Here is a 26,595-nt window from a genome sequence, read left to right on the forward strand (position 1 = left end):
CGTTTTTAAGACGCTTTGAGAGAGGTTTGCGCCCCACCACATGTGGTCTCACAAAACTTCAATTCTATGGACGTGTGGTTTCTCAACCCTCTTCAAAAGACGTCACAGTTTTCAAATTTTTTTATTTTTATTTTTTCTTTTTCATTGTTTTAGATGGTGTAAAATAGATGTTAAATATATATATTATACTACATACACATATACATATAAATTCAGTTTTGACATCTAAAAGTCAAATTGCAGGTTTTGTTCCCTTTTATAGATAAGAAAGCAGTTTATTATTTATTACTAAAATGTTGTATTAACTTTATTCTGCAACATATTCTTTATAAACTATGCTTACCTTGACATAACCTAATAGCTATATTTCCTTATTAGAAGTCTCTTATAATTGAAAATTAGTACATATTATTACCTTGCTGGTGAACACATTTACTCTATGTTTAGGGAACAATTTGATTAGGTTGCTGATATTGAATTGAATATCACACCAAATTACAATAGCAGTTTATATTGCTACTATTCACCCAAATCAAGCACCTTAAATAAGTCAGTGTTTCTCTATATTCAAAAAACGAACTATAACTGACGATTATTAAATTGCAACAGTCAATTCAATCCAAATACTGCAATAGAAACATAAAATCTACCACAATTCCTTGGTTAATCACGTATAGTTCTTAATCGATTAGAATCAGAAAAAAGGAAATTGACTCACCGTAACTTAAAATCAGGAAGAAGGCGAACAAAGGGGCGGAGTTTTTCGAAATCAATGACCCCTGTCTTTCATTGTTATTCCTTGAATGAGGTAAGCAAGACCCCATACTACACACTACATACACATACATAAAAATTGGGTTCCATATTATTTGTATAAACACCGATTGGAAACCCTCACATTGCATTTGATGAAACCCTAATCAATATAAACACACACACTAACACTCACGAATCGAATCGAATTTATAAAAGGAAAAATCCGGGCTGTTTTTACCTCTTGCTGCTCCAAATCTTCATTACCATACATTATCTTCATCTTAGAGATATAGATATTGCACTTAAAGGTCTCAACCATCAAAATACGATCCAAGGGCTAAAAAGTGGTTCCTAATTATGCAATGGTTATCATTTGAACCTTATTCCATGAGACTTGAGGTAAGATGCAAAGAGCATTCTTTTGAGTTTTAAACCATCTGTAATTAAGTTCATTATTTAATCATTATTGTTGCAATTATTAGGTATTATAGATAATAATACCCCATGAAATTACCTTTTAGTAATTTTCGTTTCTAATTGGTTAGCATCTTTTAAGTTTTAAAACCATTTATAGTTATAATTAAATTCAGAATAACGTTGATTAAGTTTTTTTATATTTAATTATTATTATTATTATTATTATTATTATTATTATTATTATTTATTTTTATTTTTATTTCATATGATGTTCATCAACTATCTATCTGATAAAATTGCAAAAAAGGTTGTAACCTTATTTGTATGATGTTTAGCAATTACTAAACCAAATAATAATGACTTAATTATAAAATTCAATCAAGTAATCGGTTACGGAGAATTTGAAATGGAAAAGCAATGTAAATATGAGGAAGGTGATGATGTTCAACTAAGTCAAATGATTTAATTCTTTATCAAGTATTTAACAATACTTAATTATAAAGTTGTCAATTTAATTGTATTTATCAATTTATACTCATGTAGAAAGACTAATTCCCTTTACTAACTTCATTGAGTTGTTGTACTATAAGCATAATATGTTGCAATTATTTAAATTTGGTTGGAACCCTTGTGAAATGCTTTATACGATAGTATAGATAAACGCAATCAATTTAAATCTTTTGCGCGGGTTGAAAACATCCGAGCCCTTAAAGTTTGCTGCCCAATCCTGTCAAACAATACCTCCTCAAATATTTCCTCTGCATCTATATTGCCTATATATAGTATCAATTAAATCACACAAAAGTATCATATGTTTAAAAAAATAGTAAAGTAGAAATTAAAAAAGGAAATACCAATAGGCCAAATAAATGTCTATCTCCAAATGAATAACTTTTCTCGTACCCACCCTTTTACACCTCCATATACATGAAGCTGCAAAAAGGAAAAAGACTATAAATTTATGAACAATTAAACAATACATTGGTAAATGGTTCCAGATACTATAGTCATGCAAGGGTACCTTGATGAAGTATGAAGTGTTTGTCTTTTTGTATCCAATAACCTGTGTGTATACTTTATATGTAATATCAAAATAATAATTTGAAAAAAAAAACCACTAAATCACCAAAACATAATAAAACATCAATATAAACTCATAGATTATGTAAAAGAAAACTGTTATCCCATTTGAATATTTTAAGAAACAAACCAAAGTTTTTTCGAATAAATGTTGAAATAGGTATAAAAGAACACACCTTTCCACCAAGATAAATAAATTTCATATCAACTTATCTCTTTCTTTTCGACTCTAACTCGCACAATAGTAGACAAAGGAGTTGATGTTGAGTGAAATGGTGAATTTATAGCAATGATAGGAGATTCCTTAATCGGTCAAATTTATTACATATTGATTGAAATTGGACCTTTGGAGTGCTTTTGCGGTTTATCCCAATAGGTTTCGTTTATTAATTGCATTTAAGAACCGAACTTATTATTGTATTATTATAATTAATTGTGATTATATTCTCATTTAATTATTTTTTTATTTTTTAATATTAATGTAGAAAGACCATTTCACCCCTTACTAACATCATTAAGTTGTTGTACCATAAGTATAAAAGATTGTAATTACTTAAATTTGGTTGGTATCCTTATGAAATGCTTTATAATATAGTATAGATAGATAGATATAGATATAGATAATTATTTTTTTTATTTTTTAATATTAATGTAGAAAGACCATTTCACCCCTTACTAACATCATTAAGTTGTTGTACCATAAGTATAAAAGATTGTAATTACTTAAATTTGGTTGGTATCCTTATGAAATGCTTTATAATATAGTATAGATATAGATTAGGTTCTAGCATTAATGTACTGTACTATATGTTAATATGGTGTTTCATGCATTGCTTTGTTGCAAATTGTGTTGTTTTATTTGTAAATTATTATTATTATTTATAATAATCTAATTAATTTAGCCAAAATCTTGTTAATAATATATTAGAATATATATATATATATATATAGTTATTTTAATACTTTTATTATTTTAATATTATAATAATAATTCCTTTTTTTACTGTTTAACTTTAATTTAATAATTTTTTAGTATCACGGGGTGGGATAAGCTTGGTGTCAACTGGTACTGGTATCGAAAATACCGGTACGGTCTTGTTTGGTATCGGTACAAATAGTAATTTTAATATTTTAATAATATATATAGTTTTTTATATATTTTTTATTATTTTAATATTATAATAATTCTTTTCTTTACTTTTAAACTTTAATTTAATGATATTTTTATGATACTTATGATCTTTCGGTTTAAATTTTATCTTAATCTATTAAATTCTGATACTAATATCATGGATAAGTTCTTAATATTTGATATCATTTGGATCCCTTTACCTATTTTTTTTATTATATGTTTTCTTTGAAAATATATTGTTGTGTTTTTATTACGAATTATATTTGAGCTACTTTTAATATATTAGTTACTTCGAAATTTAAATTTATGGTTACCTTGTCAAAGATCATTTTATAGAATAATCATAAGTTTGGAATAATTATCTTTAAACCAATTATTAAAACAAATTAAGATCAAAGTTAACTTTAAACTAATCTACCTTTATCTATAATATATTATTTAGTATAATGTGTTATTGATGATATTAATTTTAATGATTATTGATATATAATTATTTTATTTTATTTTTTATCTTATCTCTTATTTATTTAATATAAATTAAATGCAATTAATAGGATTTTTATAGGATGATGCATTTAAAACAACCATAAATTTTGGTTTTAAAATATAACATATAACTAAACTTTAGAATATATATAGATTTTTTTATTATATGTTTTCTTTGAAAATATATTGTTGTGTTTTTATTACGAATTATATTTGAGCTACTTTTAATATATTAGTTACTTCGAAATTTAAATTTATGGTTACCTTGTCAAAGATCATTTTATAGAATAATCATAAGTTTGGAATAATTATCTTTAAACCAATTATTAAAACAAATTAAGATCAAAGTTAACTTTAAACTAATCTACCTTTATCTATAATATATTATTTAGTATAATATGTAATTGATGATATTAATTTTAATGATTATTGATATATAATTATTTTATTTTATTTTATTTTTTATCTTATCTCTTATTTATTTAATATAAATTAAATGCAATTAATAGGATTTTTATAGGATGATGCATTTAAAACAACCATAAATTTTGGTTTTAAAATATAACATATAACTAAACTTTTTTAATTGATTTTGTGTGTTTATTTTTCTATTATAACTATTAAGATACAATATTTTATAATTTTGAATATACTATTGCGAAGTGCCTAAATTTTTCTATGTATTAATACATTTTTTTCCTGAAACTGAGTTGTGAGTGGTAAATCTTAAGGGTATACGGTGTGGTGCGGCAAAGGGAAGTGGCAAAGTGGTTTGCCGCGCGGCAACACCGCCGCCAACCCCTTTGCCGCGTCGGTTTGTTTGTTGCTCGGTGACATATTGCCGATCGGGAACATGAGAGAGTGAGGGTAGTGAGAGAGAGAGATGGGGTATTGTGGGTGGGGTCCATCCCTATCTCAACCAATCACAATTTTTTCCTTTTTTAAAAAAAAAATAGTTTACCACTTCACCAAGTGTTTAAACCATTGCCAACACTTTTCACCAAAGTTTAAACACTTTTGACTGATTGACATGGCGCGCTCTGATTGGTCGGTTTTTTGGTTTGCCACTTCAAAGTGTTTAACCACTCCTTACACCCTAAGTAATCGAAGCACAAACATACATGTTATCAAACCTAACCCACATTTATTTTTTTATATATAAATTGACATTACTTTTTTCATTAATCTAATAATATAATGTAATACTTTATAAAGTTCTAAACATATGCAACATGTTTATTTTTGTCTTCGTTCCGCTAAAAGTTTTGTTCAAAATCAAACGGATCAATATAATTGATTTTTATTTGTTCTTTACCGTGATCGACCGGACAAATACCATGAGAAACTTGGATAGTGGTATATAGTATCTTTTTTATATTATAAACTATAGCGAGTATGAATACCATACGGGCAGCTTGATGAACCGAACTTATACCATTTGTTCTTTACCATGACGAATTGAATTGATACCGTGCGAACAACTTCAATGGTAGCATAGAGTTTTTTTAATTATCATAAACTGTAGTGAGTATTGGTACCACGTCAATTCCAATCGAACATCAGTACCGGTATCGGTACCATCAGAATGAATACTGAATACTGATATTCATTTCGGAAGACATTGCTCATATTCGTTTTTATGGTTTTCGATTTATGTAAAATATGCGTCGATATCCTTTTGGGCATAAAACGACTTTATTTTTGGATTTTGCCTTTCAATTGTTATAATGAGTGTCAGTATCGTACAGATATGTTGTTCAAACGGTTTCAATTCGGTTTAGTACGATAGCGGCACCCGCCGCAAAGTGCGGGAGAACCTCCCTAGTTATTATAATTATAAATAAGAATTCTTGAACCCTAATTAGCAACAGTAGAATATTTTTTTTAATTTCATTTAGGCTTTCTGTTTTATTCTCTGTTATACTCCTATCCTTTAATATATATATATATATATATATATATATATATATATTTATTAATCATTCGGTACCTCAAGTTTAATAAAATTATTTTCCTTCCTACAGTTTAACTTTTTTACACCCCTTATAGTTTAGTTGGTTGATTAATATTTTTTCTTTTATTAACCAATTTATACTATAACATTTGAACTTTAATAAGGTTATCATTTTGAGTTTTTAACCAATTTTCTGTTACATGACTTTATATGTGTTTCTTTTATATATATATACGAGTTGACGTTAATCCGCGCGTTGCTGCGGAATGGTGATTATGAATGTCTTTAGTAACACTAAACTAAACCATTTTTTTTGTGAATTTCCAGAAAAGAAATCAATTATATGACTAATAGACTGACTTATAATGAAAATCTTACATTAAGATTCAAACAACAAAAATGAACAAAAGCTTCTAAGGAAATCTGTACATTGAGGAAACCAAGTCTCAATTTCGCAAACCTAATCGTGGGAACAAAAGATTCATGTACGCAAGGCTAATCATAATTTACGTGTTGGAAACACGTAATTGGCGATAATCAATTCAAAATTAAACCAAAAAAAGAACCAAACATCAAATGATAAAAGAAAATCGATACATTTTAAGAGCGAAAGATGAAGATTAAATGGTAGATTAATGAAAGATTCGTAATGAGATTCAAGTCTACAATGGTGGGTAGACTAAAATCAAAGGAATGATGTCATAGTTCATTCATTATCTCATTCAGATTCTGAGATCATTTTACATTTTAAACATCAAAGGGTCTAAACCAAACTTTTTTGTCAAAATATCCGCCATCATGCCTGGTGGCCAAAAAGACGAAAAACCTTTACTGGAAAAGATTAATCCTAACGATTTCCGGCACAGTCCGGTTCTCTACGTTGTTGCGGTACGTGATCACACGACTCTCTCATGCATTGTAGCCACTTTACCATGGTTAGCCGATCCAAAGGGATCCACTTGGAATCCTACTCCTGAAATAAAGCGGAACTTTATGGACAAATGGTTGCCGTATTTGAACACCATAACAATCCGAAGAGAGAAACCGTCGTGAGGACAAACGACACATTCTTAGCATGTGCCCTTGCCAAAGCTGGTTCTGACGTATTGCTACAGAATGCAGACAGACGGAACACGTTAATGGGAATGGTAAGTCATCGGAAATTGTTGCGATATTTGTGCAGTAACACCACGTCTACGTTTTGTCGAAGTGGCGTCCCCGTCTTCCTTGACTTCTCACTGTTCGCCGTTCCGTTTGCCGGTAAAATCGCTCCGTCGGTCACGTACAAGATTTGGAAACGTGACGGTAATCTGTGTGAATACTTCCTATTTCCCATGACGAAGGGTTTGAAAATTCAACGCGTGAATCAGGTCTCTTCCTTGGAGGCATCGTCAAATCTTCGATGTGTTTGAAAAAGCCGGATCTCTGCTAACTGATGCATACATCGCCGATTCTGCGCTACGCCAGAAAACATCGGTTCTCCAGTAACCGATTCAAAACTTGCCGATTCTACGCTACGCCAACCGGAAACGACGGAGAAGAAATACGCAATTGGTATTCTGGTGTATGCTTGAGATTAATTTTGATTCTATGCAAAATTTGTTCAAAACGGTTACGGCGAACGGAAGTAAATTTGGGTTGGTGAGCGTTGTATCGTAGTTTTCTTGTATCTTAAGGTAAATATTTAATAAGGTATATTAAGTGCATATTATTAATCACACCGTTTCATGCTATTCTATTTGACTTTTACATATTTTGAATGAATCGGTGCAACGATGCCAAGCGATGTAACTTAAGTTGCTATGGAACGTTTCAACAAAAGGGTATTAGAAGAGATAGACCCCCTTTTATTTTAGAAAGATACTAGGGGGAACACCCGTGCGATGCACGACATGCATAATAGTTATTGTTTTTTCCTGGAACGACGACTGATATAGATAGTGCGTGACACGGTACGAAAGTGCGAATATAGTATAGATTTTTAAAACAAAAACCGTTTTTTTTTAAAGTTAGCCGTTTGACCATGGTTATTTTGACCAAAGTCCACTCCTCGTTCGGCACTTTGTGGTAGCACTACCAGTCAAAAAAAGGCCCAAAACACCCGAGGGTACAGTGTTCCCCCGCGTTTTTAAGACGCTTTGAGAGAGGTTTGCGCCCCACCACATGTGGTCTCACAAAACTTCAATTCTATGGACGTGTGGTTTCTCAACCCTCTTCAAAAGACGTCACAGTTTTCAAATTTTTTTATTTTTTATTTTTTCTTTTTCATTGTTTTAGATGGTGTAAAATAGATGTTAAATATATATATTATACTACATACACATATACATATAAATTCAGTTTTGACATCTAAAAGTCAAATTGCAGGTTTTGTTCCCTTTTATAGATAAGAAAGCAGTTTATTATTTATTACTAAAATGTTGTATTAACTTTATTCTGCAACATATTCTTTATAAACTATGCTTACCTTGACATAACCTAATAGCTATATTTCCTTATTAGAAGTCTCTTATAATTGAAAATTAGTACATATTATTACCTTGCTGGTGAACACATTTACTCTATGTTTAGGGAACAATTTGATTAGGTTGCTGATATTGAATTGAATATCACACCAAATTACAATAGCAGTTTATATTGCTACTATTCACCCAAATCAAGCACCTTAAATAAGTCAGTGTTTCTCTATATTCAAAAAACGAACTATAACTGACGATTATTAAATTGCAACAGTCAATTCAATCCAAATACTGCAATAGAAACATAAAATCTACCACAATTCGTTGGTTAATCACGTATAGTTCTTAATCGATTAGAATCAGAAAAAAGGAAATTGACTCACCATAACTTAAAATCAGGAAGAAGGCGAACAAAGGGGCGGAGTTTTTCGAAATCAATGACCCCTGTCTTTCATTGTTATTCCTTGAATGAGGTAAGCAAGACCCCATACTACACACTACATACACATACATAAAAATTGGGTTCTATATTATTTGTATAAACACCGATTGGAAACCCTCACATTGCATTTGATGAAACCCTTATCAATATAAACACACACACTAACACTCACGAATCGAATCGAATTTATAAAAGGAAAAATTCGGGCTGTTTTTACCTCTTGCTGCTCCAAATCTTCATTACCATACATTATCTTCATCTTAGAGATATAGATATTGCACTTAAAGGTCTCAACCATCAAAATACGATCCAAGGGCTAAAAAGTGGTTCCTAATTATGCAATGGTTATCATTTGAACCTTATTCCATGAGACTTGAGGTAAGATGCAAAGAGCATTCTTTTGAGTTTTAAACCATCTGTAATTAAGTTCATTATTTAATCATTATTGTTGCAATTATTAGGTATTATAGATAATAATACCCCATGAAATTACCTTTTAGTAATTTTCGTTTCTAATTGGTTAGCATCTTTTAAGTTTTAAAACCATTTATAGTTATAATTAAATTCAGAATAACGTTGATTAAGTTTTTTTATATTTAATTATTATTATTATAATTATTATTATTATTATTATTATTTATTTTTATTTTTATTTCATATGATGTTCATCAACTATCTATCTGATAAAATTGCAAAAAAGGTTGTAACCTTATTTGTATGATGTTTAGCAATTACTAAACCAAATAATAATGACTTAATTATAAAATTCAATCAAGTAATCGGTTACGGAGAATTTGAAATGGAAAAGCAATGTAAATATGAGGAAGGTGATGATGTTCAACTAAGTCAAATGATTTAATTCTTTATCAAGTATTTAACAATACTTAATTATAAAGTTATCAATTTAATTGTATTTATCAATTTATACTCATGTAGAAAGACTAATTCCCTTTACTAACTTCATTGAGTTGTTGTACTATAAGCATAATATGTTGCAATTATTTAAATTTGGTTGGAACCCTTGTGAAATGCTTTATACGATAGTATAGATAAACGCAATCAATTTAAATCTTTTGCGCGGGTTGAAAACATCCGAGCCCTTAAAGTTTGCTGCCCAATCCTGTCAAACAATACCTACTCAAATATTTCCTCTGCATCTATATTGCCTATATATAGTATCAATTAAATCACACAAAAGCATCATATGTTTAAAAAAATAGTAAAGTAGAAATTAAAAAAGGAAATACCAATAGGCCAAATAAATGTCTATCTCCAAATGAATAACTTTTCTCATACCCACCCTTTTACACCTCCATATACATGAAGCTGCAAAAAGGAAAAAGACTATAAATTTATGAACAATTAAACAATACATTGGTAAATGGTTCCAGATACTATAGTCATGCAAGGGTACCTTGATGAAGTATGAAGTGTTTGTCTTTTTGTATCCAATAACCTGTGTGTATACTTTATATGTAATATCAAAATAATAATTTGAAAAAAAAACCACTAAATCACCAAAAACATAATAAAACATCAATATAAACTCATAGATTATGTAAAAGAAAACTGTTATCCCATTTGAATATTTTAAGAAACAAACCAAAGTTTTTTCGAATAAATGTTGAAATGGGTATAAAAGAACACACCTTTCCACCAAGATAAATAAATTTCATATCAACTTATCTCTTTCTTTTCGACTCTAACTCGCACAATAGTAGACAAAGGAGTTGATGTTGAGTGAAATGGTGAATTTATAGCAATGATAGGAGATTCCTTAATCGGTCAAATTTATTACATATTGATTGAAATTGGACCTTTGGAGTGCTTTTGCGGTTTATCCCAATAGGTTTCGTTTATTAATTGCATTTAAGAACCGAACTTATTATTGTATTATTATAATTAATTGTGATTATATTCTCATTTAATTATTTTTTTATTTTTTAATATTAATGTAGAAAGACCATTTCACCCCTTACTAACATCATTAAGTTGTTGTACCATAAGTATAAAAGATTGTAATTACTTAAATTTGGTTGGTATCCTTATGAAATGCTTTATAATATAGTATAGATAGATAGATATAGATATAGATAATTATTTTTTTTATTTTTTAATATTAATGTAGAAAGACCATTTCACCCCTTACTAACATCATTAAGTTGTTGTACCATAAGTATAAAAGATTGTAATTACTTAAATTTGGTTGGTATCCTTATGAAATGCTTTATAATATAGTATAGATATAGATTTGGTTCTAGCATTAATGTACTGTACTATATGTTAATATGGTGTTTCATGCATTGCTTTGTTGCAAATTGTGTTGTTTTATTTGTAAATTATTATTATTATTTATAATAATCTAATTAATTTAGCCAAAATCTTGTTAATAATATATTAGAATATATATATATATATATATAGTTATTTTAATACTTTTATTATTTTAATATTATAATAATAATTCCTTTTTTTTACTGTTTAACTTTAATTTAATGATTTTTTAGTATCACGGGGTGGGATAAGCTTGGTGTCAACCGGTACTGGTATCGAAAATACCGGTACGGTCTTGTTTGGTATCGGTACAAATAGTAATTTTAATATTTTAATAATATATATAGTTTTTTATATATTTTTTATTATTTTAATATTATAATAATAATTCTTTTCTTTACTTTTAAACTTTAATTTAATGATATTTTTATGATACTTATGATCTTTCGGTTTAAATTTTATCTTAATCTATTAAATTCTGATACTAATATCATGGATAAGTTCTTAATATTTGATATCATTTGGATCCCTTTACCTATTTTTTTTATTATATGTTTTCTTTGAAAATATATTGTTGTGTTTTTATTACGAATTATATTTGAGCTACTTTTAATATATTAGTTACTTCGAAATTTAAATTTATGGTTACCTTGTCAAAGATCATTTTATAGAATAATCATAAGTTTGGAATAATTATATTTAAACCAATTATTAAAACAAATTAAGATCAAAGTTAACTTTAAACTAATCTACCTTTATCTATAATATATTATTTAGTATAATGTGTTATTGATGATATTAATTTTAATGATTATTGATATATAATTATTTTATTTTATTTTTTATCTTATCTCTTATTTATTTAATATAAATTAAATGCAATTAATAGGATTTTTATAGGATGATGCATTTAAAACAACCATAAATTTTGGTTTTAAAATATAACATATAACTAAACTTTAGAATATATATAGATTTTTTTATTATATGTTTTCTTTGAAAATATATTGTTGTGTTTTTATTACGAATTATATTTGAGCTACTTTTAATATATTAGTTACTTCGAAATTTAAATTTATGGTTACCTTGTCAAAGATCATTTTATAGAATAATCATAAGTTTGGAATAATTATCTTTAAACCAATTATTAAAACAAATTAAGATCAAAGTTAACTTTAAACTAATCTACCTTTATCTATAATATATTATTTAGTATAATATGTTATTGATGATATTAATTTTAATGATTATTGATATATAATTATTTTATTTTATTTTATTTTTTATCTTATCTCTTATTTATTTAATATAAATTAAATGCAATTAATAGGATTTTTATAGGATGATGCATTTAAAACAACCATAAATTTTGGTTTTAAAATATAACATATAACTAAACTTTAGAATATATATAGATGTCTTTTGGACATAACTCAAGTTGGTAATTGTATAAGTGTATAATATATATATATATATATATATATATATATATATATATATATATCAATAGCCCATGCGAATTATTTTTATCTACGTGTTTACGTGAATTTTTGTAATGTTGGTTTTAAATCGACGCATTTTAATACTATGTTTAAATCGACTCCGCTATACACAGCGATCGTCGTATTATTATTTATATATGCTTGGTGTAAATTTTGCTAAATAACTTGACTTTCGTATACAACAACAATGTAATTTTTTTGTGAGTTTCAAATATGCCGTCACTATGTGGTTTTTTTATAGTCACGTTGATGGTCTGCATATTTTTTCAACGCTTTGAACCTATAAGGAAACACGAGTGATAACCCATGCTATATAATAAAACTGAACAAACATAAAATTTACAAAAAGATAAGAAGTTTTAACCATGTAGAACATGAATATAATTTTTATTATTTCTTTTCAATAAGACATACAACTTACTATTTTGTGGGAATCTTGTTTTAATACACAAGTGATTAGACTTGGGATTTTTACATCAACTGACCCACCCCACTGGCCCCCACCTATTTTTCCCTCGTTCTCTTCTCTCTGAAAAACGATCAACCACCACCGCCTTTCACCATGTAAACTACAATTTAAACTAAACTACACTTTATGTTAAATTGTAAACTGAAGGTTAAACTTTATAAAAGTATTTTATAAAATGATACAACCAAAAGTATACAAAAATAATAAACAAAAAAAATTAAAAAAAAATACATAACCAGGTATATAAAAATTGATTTTATTATTAGTTTTATTTATTTAGTTAAACTATAGTGTATCTTTTCTCATACAAAAAACCAATAAAACACTGTAAACTATAGTTTAGGTACTTGGAAAGTGTAGTTTACAATTGGTGCCACAAAAACTAATAAAGCACTGTAAACTGCAGTTCAACTTTATGTAAATTGTTGTTTACAGTTAGTCATGTAAACTTTTAAAGTACATGATGTATCAAACTAAAATCCCTATTTTATGTGTCCTACTGGCTATCGAGTCTCATTTAAATCAATAAAAGCTTTATGAACTAGTTCTTTTTTTACAGCAAAATCATACTTTAATCAGCCAAAAGTAGCAGACTTAGCAAGATGCTAAAGTCCATACTTCAATAAGTACAGACGACGCACAAGTTACATAACTCGAGGCGAGTACAAAGTGAAAAACATAATTAGCATCTTAAATTTAACCCAGTTATCCCATTCTAGTTCCTGCTTTTTCGCTTGTTTCTTCACTCAAAGAAAAGACAAAGACCGAATCTCTTCAATAAGCTTCTCTGAAACAACTAGTTTGGTTGCAATGACTTGATTATTTCATACTTTCCAAATCTCGCAACATGCTGTTAGAATGACCGCATGCACCATCTTCTCTTTTTCCTTGGGAACTTTGCATATTTATAATATACAAAATTGCAGAAAACAACCTTTATGTTTGTCTCAAACTGCACTTTATACCTTTCACTGTGAAATCAGTAAAAATCAACCTTTATATTCATGCTTTATTACACCCTATAACCTTTAGCACTAACCACGTCAAAAAAATCAGTTAAATGGACTCACATGCCTTGCACATGAGGGCATTTAAGTCTTTTACTTTTAAACTAAAACAATATTTATTTTATTTAAAATCACTCATAAATCCCCAATTCTATCTTTTAAACTCAAACTTATCCGATCATGATTGTTAGCCCAAGCCTCTGATCTCTCTTCATATATCAATTGCAAAACCCTAATCGCTCGAAACCATTATTCTTATTCATCGTCGGAAACACAATGGGGATTGTGGTTGTGCCATGTATTTCAACACCAATGAAGGGGCTTTTCAAATCGAAGCCTCACACACCTGTGGAGCTTGTTCATCACCTCCGTGACCTCCTACCCTTCACCGCCGTTATTCCAGATGTTCATAATCCAAACACCGTGAAAAGATTTGTGAACTAAGAAAAGTCATTCTTGAACTGAGGATAGTTCTTTACGGAGATAAATGGTTAGAACCGGTAGAAGAGGCTTGTGTAAAGTTAACATAGGAGTTCTTCAAAGAAGACACATGTCGCATTAAAATCTTCAATTGTTTTCAATTCAATTGTTTTTTTAATTCCAAATTGGTGATTGTTCATGTGTTCTGTTTCAAACTTGGATCAATTCAATTTGGTTTTTGATTCTTAAAAGTGGTTTTTGGATAAATTAAAGAGGTGGGTCAATTAAATTTTATCCGAAACTGGTGTTTTGAAATGCATGAGAAAACAAGCACCAGTACTAAGTAAAGCTCAAGGTCATGTCGTTGCTTAAAAGCTTAGTTTTAGGTTCGTGCTCGAGCTCATCATAGTCCGGGCCATTTGGATCCCGCTCAAAGATTACAATATAACATTTAAATTTTCATTTTAAACATTCCCCCTCCTAAAATTTATTCCCGCTCAAAATGTGATCCCCTGCCCTAATTTCTAAACTGCCTCTCCAATAATCTAAGCAGACTTTCTTTCTATGCATTTCGAGTGCTTCGAAAGATAACTCTCTCTCTCTCTCTCTCTCTCTCTCTCTCTTTAACGTTGGTTGACGATGTTCTACAACGAACAATAGCGGGTGGGTTTCAGACGACTCAGCGGTGATTGACGGTATGGTATGTTCTTCCTATTGAAGTCTTAAATGTTTGTTTTGCGTCATTGTGTTTCAGTTCGATTTTGTGAAAGAATATGACAGTTCCGTCATCTCAACCGGCTAAATCCGGCGCTGGAAAGCAGAAAAAGGTCATAAATCGATCAATCAATGGTATATATCCTCACAATTCATCTCATTTTCGGTTGATTTTTATTGTTCATTAGATTCCAATTAATTGCCCCCAATTTCGAAGCAATTTTGCACTTGATTTTCTTGTTTACGTCCTTTCCTTTTTAGAGTGATTGTTTTGATGTTAGTTACATGAAATTGATTAATGATGTTTGTATACTTTTTAGATGTGTAAAGGTTCGAGTTTTGTAATAGTTTACTGTTGATTATTATTATAATCATAGTCAATGTTTTCTCCTCTTTGGTTAGACTCATATTTCATTAGGTCTTCTTTTTAGTCCATATATTTTTCTTTGCTTATAATCTTTATAAGGTTTTTGATCCATTATAAGTTTATAACATTATTATCATATGAATCTCATACGTATAATGGATAACCCAGGGGAATGTGTAAGAATACAAGGCATTCATATCAGATATTTTGTATTGGAAAATGAGATTTTGGTTTTTTTTACCTAAGAAAAAAGCTCATGCTAATCGTGGATGAAGCAAAAGGGTAGTACACAGGAATGTTAAAATGTTGATGTTTGACACTCAAGATTTGAGATTGTTTGATCCAAAAGTCTTGTTTTATGAGAATTGTTTCTCAAATATTGCAGTATGGTCCGATATCTTGTAGACTTGTTATGTACTTATGTATGTGTATCTTTGTATGTAGATGTAGGCCGTCTCCGAAAATCGCAAAAATTTTTTGGCCCTGTTTGAGATAAAAAATTTTGGCCCTATTCGCATAGCCAATTGGATTATAATTTTGTTGATTAGTCATTGGGCTTGTTAATTTGGTTTTAAAACTGTGTTATATAATGATTTTGGCCCTTATATATAAAACTTTGGGTCTTTTAAGTAGGCCCTTATTTATAAAAACATCAAGATTTATATATATAAATTTAAAATTTTTCAGGCCCTATAATGGTTTGGGCCCTGATCGCAGGCCCATCCTGCACATGTGGATAGCCAGCCCTGTGTAGATGTATGTGCATCTTTGTATTGGTAATTGTGTGGAAATTTTATTACATTTCTGCAATTGTGTAGAACTCCAGCCATGAGGCATTCCAGCTCGCATTTTGCATTTTCTTTGCTGAATGTTTTTCTCAAACTGAAAATGGTTATGGTTTTAATAAGGATAATAGGGTCACCCTTAATTTTCTTTCAAAAATTAAGCTTACACAAGACCAGCTAAGAGAATCGTTGGCTGCTGGAATCAGGAAACATTTGGAAACCGCCTTATGGGTACATGTCATATAGCGCTACCCCTGCCTCATCCTTCTTAATTCTCCATTGCGCCATGTCTGACTCCTCACGAAAAGCTACATCAGTTTTACCTTTCTGTTTCTACTTCTCTTTATAAATCGGAAATTTTATCATTCTTGTTTTTAGTTTTGCATGATTACACTTTCAAGCTGTCCAGCAGGGATGGAGACAGAGACCAGGACCAGAGTTCGAGAGATAGAGAAAGGGAGAGGAAAGGGAGAGGAAAGGCAGAGATAACGATAGAGAGAGATCAAAATCAAGGTTGGGCTTTCTCAGATTGCACAACTGAAGCTTTAAAGGTGATACAATAACAAGTCCATAACTACAATTTTAATGTTTTTTTTTTCTTTTATTTGAGTGGTTGAGACAAATTATTAATATTTTTTAATATTACATATCATCTATGATAAGAGAGTTGGAATATGCTTTGATATATTTTTTATTTTTTTTATAGGGCAATGGTTGTGTATGCTACACGAAGTGGTGCCAGCATAAGGGTTAAACTCAACTTGGTCAACGCTAGGGTGAGCACTTAATTCCATATTTAAATTGTTGCTGGAATGATATCTAAACATAAGAACCCTTTACTTTAAATTTAAACCGTATCGATTTCACACTTCTTTATATTTTTAATTGTGTATTGTCCATGTCACCATGTGGCTACTATGTGATGAAGTTCATGGAGATAGCTTATAAAGGTTGTTGAAATACTTGACAATGACAATGTAAGTTTAGGCAAATTTTAGCTTGCCTATTAGAGAAATATGTACTTTCATGTTCAAACAAATGCTTAAATTCATAGATTTAGATTTAGTCTTGAAATTAATATTTAAATTTCTAGATTAAGATTTAAAATACTGATTTTAAGATTTGTTTTTTTCACATGGCTACTCGAGAAGTCTGGCTTGGTTTGTTGCTAACATGGGCCTTGCTGTGGGAAATTGCTTCAAAGAAATTAAAAAAGTTTTGCCACAAGGTGTCACATTTGGTTTTGGTTGGAGGAAGAGTAGAGGAATACTCGGCTGCAGAGGTGGATGGCATTCGCGAAGATTGGTCGACTTATGCGGCTATCTCTATTGTTAAGTGAAACCATATTTAGGTGTTGACGAATGTATTGACAAACTATTTTTTTTTTTTTTTGTTAACGTTAACATATTTGTAACATACTTGACATATGATTATGTAAAGGGTTGTTTTGGTGTATATATATATATTTTTTATGAAATACATTTATTGTTTTTGATATTATATATGTATCCAGAGTAAATCAATAATTTTATAAAAAAACATTTTATAAAGAATTAAAAGCATGACACGCGTAAATGAATGTCATACGTATGTGTCATAAATGTTTGTCATGAACGTGTGTCATTAAAAAGTGTGTCATTAAAAAGTGTCATGAATGTGTGTCATTAAAAGATGTCATAAAATGAGTGTCATGAATGCGTGTCATTAAATGTGTGTCATAAAAACATGACACACAAATGCATGTCATGTTAATTTTATGACTCCTCAATCAACGACTAGCATTTGCGTGTCATAAAGACCCTTTTATGACATGCAATGCATGTCAAGAAAGGTGTTTTTTCTAGTACCACTTGTAGAACAGTGATGAAGATGGTGGTGGTTTCCGAACAAGGTGGAGATGCAGTGGTGGCGGCGGGGGTTTCTGATCATGGTGGCGGTGGAGTTCTTATGCAGGTTATAGTGATGAAGAAGTGGGTTTTTATAATAAAATAAATATTGTTTTAATTTAAAAGTAAAAGACTTAAATGCCCTCACGTGCAAGGCATGCGAGTCTATTTAACTGAATTTTTTGACGTGGTTAGTGCTAAAGGTTATAGGGTGTAATAAAACATGAACATAAAGGTTGGTTTTTGCCGATTTCATAGTGAAAGGTATAAAGTGCAGTTTGAGGCAAACATAAAGGTTGTTTTATGCAATTTTGTCTTTATAATATTTCGGTAAGTCTTGAATAGAAGAGTCCCTCGCAACCATGTAACACAAGTTTAAAACATTCCAAACCCTCGCAGCCACGAAACAACCCAATGCCAAATCGTCGCAATCCCTCGCCATCACGTAACATGAGGTTAAAAGATGCTCCATTGGTTCAGACGAGTCCCCACATAAACGACATTCAATAAATCCCAACTGCACATTCCTTTTTGACATGGCCGATGGGGTAGAATACATGTCTATTTCAGCCCGCCACCCAAACAAATTCACCTTTAAGGGCTGCCATCTATTCCAATTCATTACGAACTAGCACATCGGTTGCGGGGATATTAGTGCTTGTTTAATCGATTTTACAGAGTTACAACCATCCTCCTCTGCAGCCTACATCTATCTAACTTTATCATCAGATATTCAAACTTGAGAAAGAATCCCTAAAATACCATCCAACTCCTACAATTCCTTCATGCCAACCGGGTCGTGCATCCAACGTCGTCACACCCCGATTTCCAGGTGTATCACCGGTGGGCCTGGTGGGGGATTATCGTGACGTAGTTGGCAACAATATAGTCAAACCACAATATATGAATGCACAACGGAAGCATAAAGATAAATATGATTCAACCATTTACTGTAATATCAAATGTATCACAAGTAGTTGAATAGTATCCACAGGAGGGATCAAAAATAAACAAAAATATTGTTCAACAGATAAGACATCAAGCTTGCGAGACTTCTTAAGATGCTAAGGAGCTATTGCCAGCCGATTACGTGTAGTACCTGCACTTAATCTTTTTGGGAAAACACGTCAGTTTACGCTGGTAAATACATTCAACCGACACTTTTGTAAAATGTTTATTAAAATTGATTTGAATGCACGAGGCACAAATTCTTTTATAACTTGGGAAAATTATTTAAAATTATAATCTTGTGAACGAATTACATGTTCCTTCTATGCGTTCAGTAGCCCGGATCCTGTCCGGGTTAAAGATCAATAGACACACCACATTGCGTAAAACCGAGGTGGGTAAACCATCGGCTACGTCTTTTAATAATATAGACATCATACCGGGTGTACGCCTACACCCGGGTGTCGAGGTCGTGGCCATTTCGTAAAATGATGCCAAGGATATCCGGGACATGGTCATTAACCCCCCAAAGGCTTTTAAGTAACAAGACTGTTTAAATGAGCCGATCAAACTATTCAATTAACCACCTAAGCGATGGAAGATTTGATGCTCAATCAAGCGGTATTTTATATACCGTAACCCAAGCCCGTATAAGGGAAAATAAGTTAAAAGTATTTACCTTTGCAAGTATTGTCCTTAATCAGTTAAATCACAGATATCTTTTACTGGGGCTCCTTATTCTGGAACGAGGGTTTTAAAATAACCTATTAGAATCCTAACGGGTCTTTATATTAGCCGTAGCCTAGACCGGTTAGTTTTCGAGGGATAGATACGGTTTAATCGCGTGAAAGGCGAAAACCGAGAATGGAATGTGATTCTGACCCAACAAGTTCGGAGACTTGTTTTATATGGGTTTAATATTCACACTCTGGATTTTGGGGTCAAAATGATATGGTTTGACCCGTATCGGCTAGTTTATGTAAACTAGTTACATAAGCCGAACCGTGCGCGCAATAGGCGCAACGGGTAACCGTAGGAGTCCTACACTGTTTTCCTATGTCAATATACTTTAAAGAGGTTGTGGTATCAGTAGGATACCTTCCATAATGCCCGTAACGAGTTTTAGTTCATTATACGCCCCGTAGGGGTTTTCCGGTCATTTTAAAGACTTTTAAAAGGGATTTCTGAGTTCTACAGGAAACCTGAGTTTCCCGATCAGTTTAATAAGTGTAAAACACTTTATTTATTAATTAAAATCAGTAGCAACTGGAATCGGGTCAAAAGACCTTGTAGAACTCAAGTTTTGGCCGAAAAGGGCATATTCGGTATTTACCGAACCGTAGCCATAACCGCAGGTTATGAGCAGGTTAAAATTAATTAAAAATCTTTAAAAATCCCAAAATATTATTTTACTACAGTGGGTAAAAGTTTTGGTGACGAAATCTTGGTTTAGGTAGGCGTTATGCTAATTGCGCCGTTTATTACAAAAGTTTCTTATAAATGCGCTATTTAGCATAACTCCCATTCTAGACCTCGGATTGGCGTGAAACTTTAGAGACATGCTTAGAATTTAGTAATCAAGGTTATGGTCCCCTCACGTGTCCGAAATACTCGTTTTATTTTAAAAAGGGCGTTACGGTCAACTTTTAAGTATTTAACGGAAATGCGTAAAAGACTCGGACAAACAACGAACCGGTCACAGAGGGTGATACCATCACGTGACCTGGTCCTAAGAGAGTCCTAAGGCATATCTACATTGTACTAACACGGGTCAGAACTGAAGTCAAAGCAAAAGTCAAACTTTTGCGACATTCGGCTCCGAACCGGGTCCATATAGCAAATGGCCGAATCAAACGAGTTTGGACAAGTTTATATATTTAATATCATGTTTTATGAGTGTCTAAACAGGTTGCATAACATCTATATTACAGATTATGCAAGATTCGCAAAAACGACTTTCTGTTGACTTTTTAAGCATGCGTTTGACTCAACATTTGAACTAGTTAGGGTGGTGATCAGGGGAACCCTTTTAGAGGTTTATTACCCACATAAATACCAGCACATAACTACTTTTGATTCGACAATTCACTGAACCATTCGTGATTTATCGCAAAGTCAATCGTTAGTTACGACGGATTGACTTTTAGGCTAAACTAAGCAAAAACAAGGCCATAGAAGGTTTGGCATACTTACAGAGACTTGTGCACGACTTGGGAATGTTAGAAGAAAGCTTGGGAGCTTGAGAAATGAGCAGAAGGTGTGTTTTGAAGTGTGATTTAGTTGTGAACCAAGCATGCTTATTTATAGTGCAAGAAAGGCCTCTAGATCATCACACATCAGTCTACAAGTGAGTATGGATGATGGGCAGGTGGCCCTTGATGCTAGGAGGCAAGTAGAGGGCACCCATGCTTCACTTATTGCTCATTTGGTCGTTCACTAGCTCAAAAGGCAAGTCTGTCCAAACATTCTGCATCTGGGCGTCTCACGCGGCCCGCATGGAAGAACCATGCACATTTTACGCGGGCCGCCTGAAGTTTAAAATCAGACGCGTTCAACCAGGAGGCTCGCGGCCCGCCTCAACTTAACCCAAACCTTTACGCGGCCCGCGAGAGGTTGGTTTTTCAGGAATTTTAAATCTTTTGTAATCATGACTAGAATCTGGTAATTAATAACGAAATCTTCTGTAATTATTAACCTGCCTTTCGGGTTTGAAGGGGTAACTTTGCGATTTGGCCCTTGATTATTTACAACTAAGGGCCTCGTGTTATTTACCCGCATTGTTAAGTCCCCGGTTATCTCGTTAATTATTCGGAAAGCCTTGACTTTCATTGTTGACGCTTTTAACCCTTCTCGTACGAATTTGATCATTACTTTCTCGTTTTAAAACGGAACTTTGCGGAATTTATAATTCTAGTGAGCGTATTTTACTGTTACAAAGCCTCGGGTATGTCAAAGGGTCACTCAGAGGTATAATTAAACATGTTGACACAGTTAACCCCCGCAACTCGTAATCTCTCACTTTCTTCCGCGTTTCGCTTCCGTACGATCCATGATTTATTCGTTTGAAGGTACGAGCATCGTTTAGGGTTACTATACAGTATACTTACCCTTGTTTGACATTTATAACCCTCGAATTCACACACTTTCAAGGTCTGTCAACATTAGTCCTTTATTAAATATTAAATGCCACGTGTAAACTCAAGACACGTGTCAATACATTATTGGACACAAAATTTCGAGGTGTTACATCCTCACCCCCTTAAAATAAATCTCGACCCGAGATTTACTCAAACAAATAGGGATATTTCTCTTTCATCGTGGATTCAACTTCCCACGTGAATTCGGGACCTCTCCGGGCATCCCATTTAACCTTAACTATTGGCACATGTTTTCTTCGGAGCTTTTTCACCTGTCGGTCTTCAATCGATAAAGGCTTCTCCACAAACTTCAAGCTCTCATCTATATGCACATCTGTGTGTGGGATCACTAATGATTCATCAGCGAAACACTTTTTTAGATTGCAGATGTGGAACACATTATGAATTCCATTGAGCTCTTCTGGTAAGTTCAATTTATAGGCAACTGACCCGACCCGTTCGATAACCTCAAAAGGTCCTATGTATCGCGGGCTCAGTTTACCCTTCTTACCGAAACGCATCACCCCCTTCCAGGGTGATACCTTTAGTAACACTTTTTCACCTACCTCAAAGTGAAAATCCTTACGCTTCGGATCAGCGTAACTTTTCTGCCTATCACGGGCAGCTTTGAGACGTTCCCGAATCTGGACAATCTTGTCCGTTGTCTCGAAAACTATCTCTGGTCCTGATAATTGGACCTCTCCCACTTCCGCCCAACAAACAGGCGATCTACACTTCCTACCGTATAATGCCTCGAAAGCCGCAGCCTTTATGCTGGTATGATAGCTATTGTTGTAGGAGAATTCGATTAGGGGTAGGTTCTTATCCCAACTACCACCTAAATCGATAGCACATGCTCGCAGCATGTCTTCTAACGTTTGAATAGTAAGCTCACTCTGACCGTCTGTCTGAGGATGGTAAGCCGTACTGAAGTTCAAACGTGTGCCCAAAGATTGTTGGAAACTCTTCCAGAAATGTGACGTGTACCTAGTATCCCTATCAGAGATAATAGATACAGGTATGCCATGTAAGGCCACAATCTTATCAACATACAGCTGGGCTAAAGTATCGGAGCTATAAGTCTCCTTAATGGGTAAGAAATGAGCTGACTTAGTCAGTCTATCGACTATAACCCATATTGTGTCGTTTCCTTTGCTCGTTTTTGGTAACTTGGTGATAAAATCCATAGTTACGCATTCCCATTTCCATTCAGGAAGTTCAGGCTGCTGTAGCAAGCCAGATGGCTTTTGATGCTCAGCCTTGACTTGCGCACAAGTTAAGCATTTGGCTACATAGGCGGCTACAGACTTTTCAAGCCTATCCACCAATAGTTTGCCTTTAAATCCTGATACATTTTGTCTGTTCCAGGATGGACAGAATATTTGGAACTATGGGCTTCCTGGAGGATAACATCTCGTAGTCCTCCATAAATAGGAACCCATATCCGTCCATTCAATCTGAAAAGTCCATCCTTGTGAAGAGTTAACTGCTCCTCAGTTACTCCTAACTTTTCCTTATGATAATTAGCTTCCAACATAGCCTCTCGCTGTGCAGCTAATATCTTTTCAATCAAGTTATTCTTTACTTCCATTCTCCTAGCATTGATTCGGATGGGTTTCATCCTTTCTTTCCGGCTCAGGGCATCAGCGACTACATTCACCTTGCCGGGATGGTACCTGATCTCAAAATCATAATCATTCAAGGTCTCCATCCAACGGCGTTGCCTCATGTTTAGCTCCTTCTGATTGAACAAATGTTGAAGGCTTTTGTGATCTGAATAGATCACAAACTTGATTCCATATAGATAATGCCTCCACAGTTTTAGTGCGAATACAACGGCACCCAGCTCCAAGTCATGGGTGGTGTAATTCTTTTCGTGCACCTTCAACTGTCTTGAAGCATAGGCAATCACCTTGCCTTTCTGCATGAGCACACACCCCATGCCAGTGTGTGACGCGTCGCAGTAAACTACGAATTCTTCGGTACCTTCTGGTAGCGTCAACACAGGAGCGTTGCTCAGCCTTTGTTTCAAAATATCAAAGGATTCTTGCTGCTTAGGGCCCCAAATAAACTTTTCCTTCTTCTTGGTTAGAGAAGTTAAGGGCGCAGCAATCCTTGAGAAATTCTCAATGAATCTCCTGTAGTATCCTGCCAATCCCAGGAAACTACGGATCTCTGTGGGCGTCTTTGGCTCTTGCCAATTCATGACCGCCTCTACCTTAGCGGGATCCACCTAGATACCACTCTCACTTACGACGTGTCCAAGAAATTGGACTTCTCGTAGCCAGAATTCACATTTAGAGAATTTGGCATAGAGTTTCTCGCGATGCAGCAATTCGAGAATACATCGTAGGTGTTTCTCATGGTCGGCTTTATTCTTTGAATAGATAAGAATGCCGTCGATGAATACGATGACAAATTTGTCCAAGTACGGCTTACAGACGCGATTCATGAGATCCATGAACGCAGCCGGTGCATTTGTGAGCCCAAAAGGCATCACTAGGAACTCGTAGTGACCGTAGCGAGTCCTAAATGCTGTTTTATGCACGTCTTCATCTCTGACCTTCAGCTGATGGTAGCCCGACCTTAAGTCGATCTTCGAGAAATAGCTAGCCCCTTGCAATTGATCAAACAAATCGTCGATCCTTGGCAATGGGTATCTATTCTTTATCGTGACTTTATTAAGTTCACGATAATCGATGCACAGACGCATCGATCCGTCCTTTTTCTTCACAAACAGGACAGGTGCTCCCCAGGTAGACGAACTAGGCTTGATGAAACCTTTTGCTAACAGTTCATCCAGCTGGGTCCTCAATTCCTTCATTTCAGTCGGTGCTAGCCTGTAGGGTGCTCTAGCAATGGGAGCTGCTCCAGGGATGATATCTATTCTGAATTCCACTTGCCTATCTGGTGGCAATCCAGGTAGATCTTCGGGGAAAACTTCTGGATACTCCGCAATGACAGGAATGTCTTCTATCCTTGATTTGGGCTCTTCCATGATCACTTGTGCCATGTAGATGACACAGCCTCTTTTTAAGCATCTTGAAGCTTTGAGCATAGTTACGTTCTCGGGCAATCCATACTGTGAATCCCCTCGAATGGTGAGCGATTCACCAGTCGGGGTCTTTAGCACAATTTGTTTTCTATTGCAGACTATCTGGGCCTGGTTGTGCGCTAACCAGTCCATGCCCAGAACGACGTCAAAACCAGCTAGATTAAAGGGAAGTAGAGATAGAGGAAAAGAATGGTTCTTAATGGATATCATACATCCCTCTAATATAGTGGAGACGGTTTCTACTGTGCCGTCTACTAGCTCTACCTCGTATTTCACATTTAGGGTTTTGATAGGCATATTCAACAGTTTACAAAATTTTTGGTCTACGAAGGATTTATCAGCGCCTGAATCGAAAAGTACTCTTACAAATATATTATTCACGAGAAAAGTACATGTGATTACGTTGTCGTCCTGCAATGCTTCCTTCACATCCATTTTGAAGACTCTAGCGTTATTCTTTTTGGTTTCCTCGGTCTTCTTGGCGAGCTTGGGGCAGTTGCTCCTGATGTGCCCCTTCTCACTACAGTTGTAGCAGGTCGCGTCCTTAATCTTCTTACAGTCCACAGTCTTGTGGTCTTTGGATTTGCACAGCCCACAAGTATGCGTCTTTGACTGGGACTGTGAGTTCGGCCCAAACCTGCATTTCCCAAAGTGGAATTTTTGGCAGTTCTTGCACTTGGGCTTCTCTCCGGTTTGTTGCCCTTCTTTTCTCGCCTCCATTCCTCTCTTGCCATCACCGTTCCCACGGTGCTTCTTTCCCGACCTTCGCGAGGTATGATCCTCACGCTTCCTCTTTTCGGCCTCTTTGTTCCTCTGCGATCTCACTCGGACCGCGTCCATCGTGAGGGACAAAGAGAGGTCAGTCACAGACCTGAAGGTCGTTGGCCGAGAGGCCTTCACACTAGCCTTTATCGCGGGTTCTAACCCCCCGATAAAACAAGCAATCCTCCTTGGTTCCGGGGTGACTAGATATGGAACCAAGCGAGACATCGTGTTGAAGCTCGTCAAGTAGGCCTGGCAGTCCAGATTTGTCATCACCAATGACACAAAATCGGACTCTATCTTCTCCACCTCATGCTGAGGGCAGTAATTTTCTTTGATGAGAGAAACGAATTCCTCCCACGTCATGCTGTAAAGCACAGCTTTTCCCGAGGCCTGAACCAGCGCCCTCCACCAAGCTAGGGCCCCGCCCTTAAACGACTGCGACACAAACTTCACTACATCCCTCTCCGCGCAGCCACTAATGTCCACCACTGTGTCCATCTCATCCAACCATGTCATACATTCGACGGCACCCTTCTCCCC

At 33.7% G+C, this 26,595-nt stretch overlaps 1 protein-coding gene and 1 long non-coding RNA gene across 17 annotated transcripts; one reads left to right on the top strand and one right to left on the bottom strand.

Annotated features, from left to right (window-relative positions):
• Nucleotides 1–1,711: 1,711 nt before the first annotated feature.
• Nucleotides 1,712–2,090, bottom strand: LOC110874945. Its single transcript, XR_002556373.2, has 2 exons — nt 2,028–2,090; nt 1,712–1,946 (listed from the first exon to the last, which is right to left on the bottom strand). It is a non-coding gene; the product is annotated as an uncharacterized LOC110874945 (long non-coding RNA).
• Nucleotides 2,091–14,889: 12,799 nt separating this feature from the next.
• Nucleotides 14,890–17,716, top strand: LOC110879573. 16 transcript variants are annotated; one of them, XM_022128047.1, is made up of 5 exons: nt 14,890–15,098; nt 15,169–15,247; nt 16,643–16,815; nt 16,972–17,040; nt 17,416–17,716. In XM_022128047.1, exons 1-5 carry the CDS (start codon nt 15,096–15,098, stop codon nt 17,434–17,436), a joined length of 345 nt encoding a protein of 114 aa, XP_021983739.1. In that variant the 5' UTR covers nt 14,890–15,095; the 3' UTR covers nt 17,437–17,716. The 16 variants fall into 16 exon arrangements, 5 of the variants coding, with proteins under 5 accessions (XP_021983739.1, XP_021983736.1, XP_021983737.1 ...); XM_022128044.1 differs by lacking the exon at nt 17,416–17,716 and adding an exon at nt 17,193–17,407; XM_022128045.1 differs by lacking the exon at nt 17,416–17,716 and adding an exon at nt 17,193–17,407 and having other exon boundaries at nt 14,890–15,093.
• Nucleotides 17,717–26,595: the final 8,879 nt, after the last annotated feature.

This window comes from Helianthus annuus, chromosome 9 (genome assembly GCF_002127325.2).
Source record: "Helianthus annuus cultivar XRQ/B chromosome 9, HanXRQr2.0-SUNRISE, whole genome shotgun sequence".
Classification (NCBI taxonomy): Eukaryota; Viridiplantae; Streptophyta; class Magnoliopsida; order Asterales; family Asteraceae; genus Helianthus; species Helianthus annuus.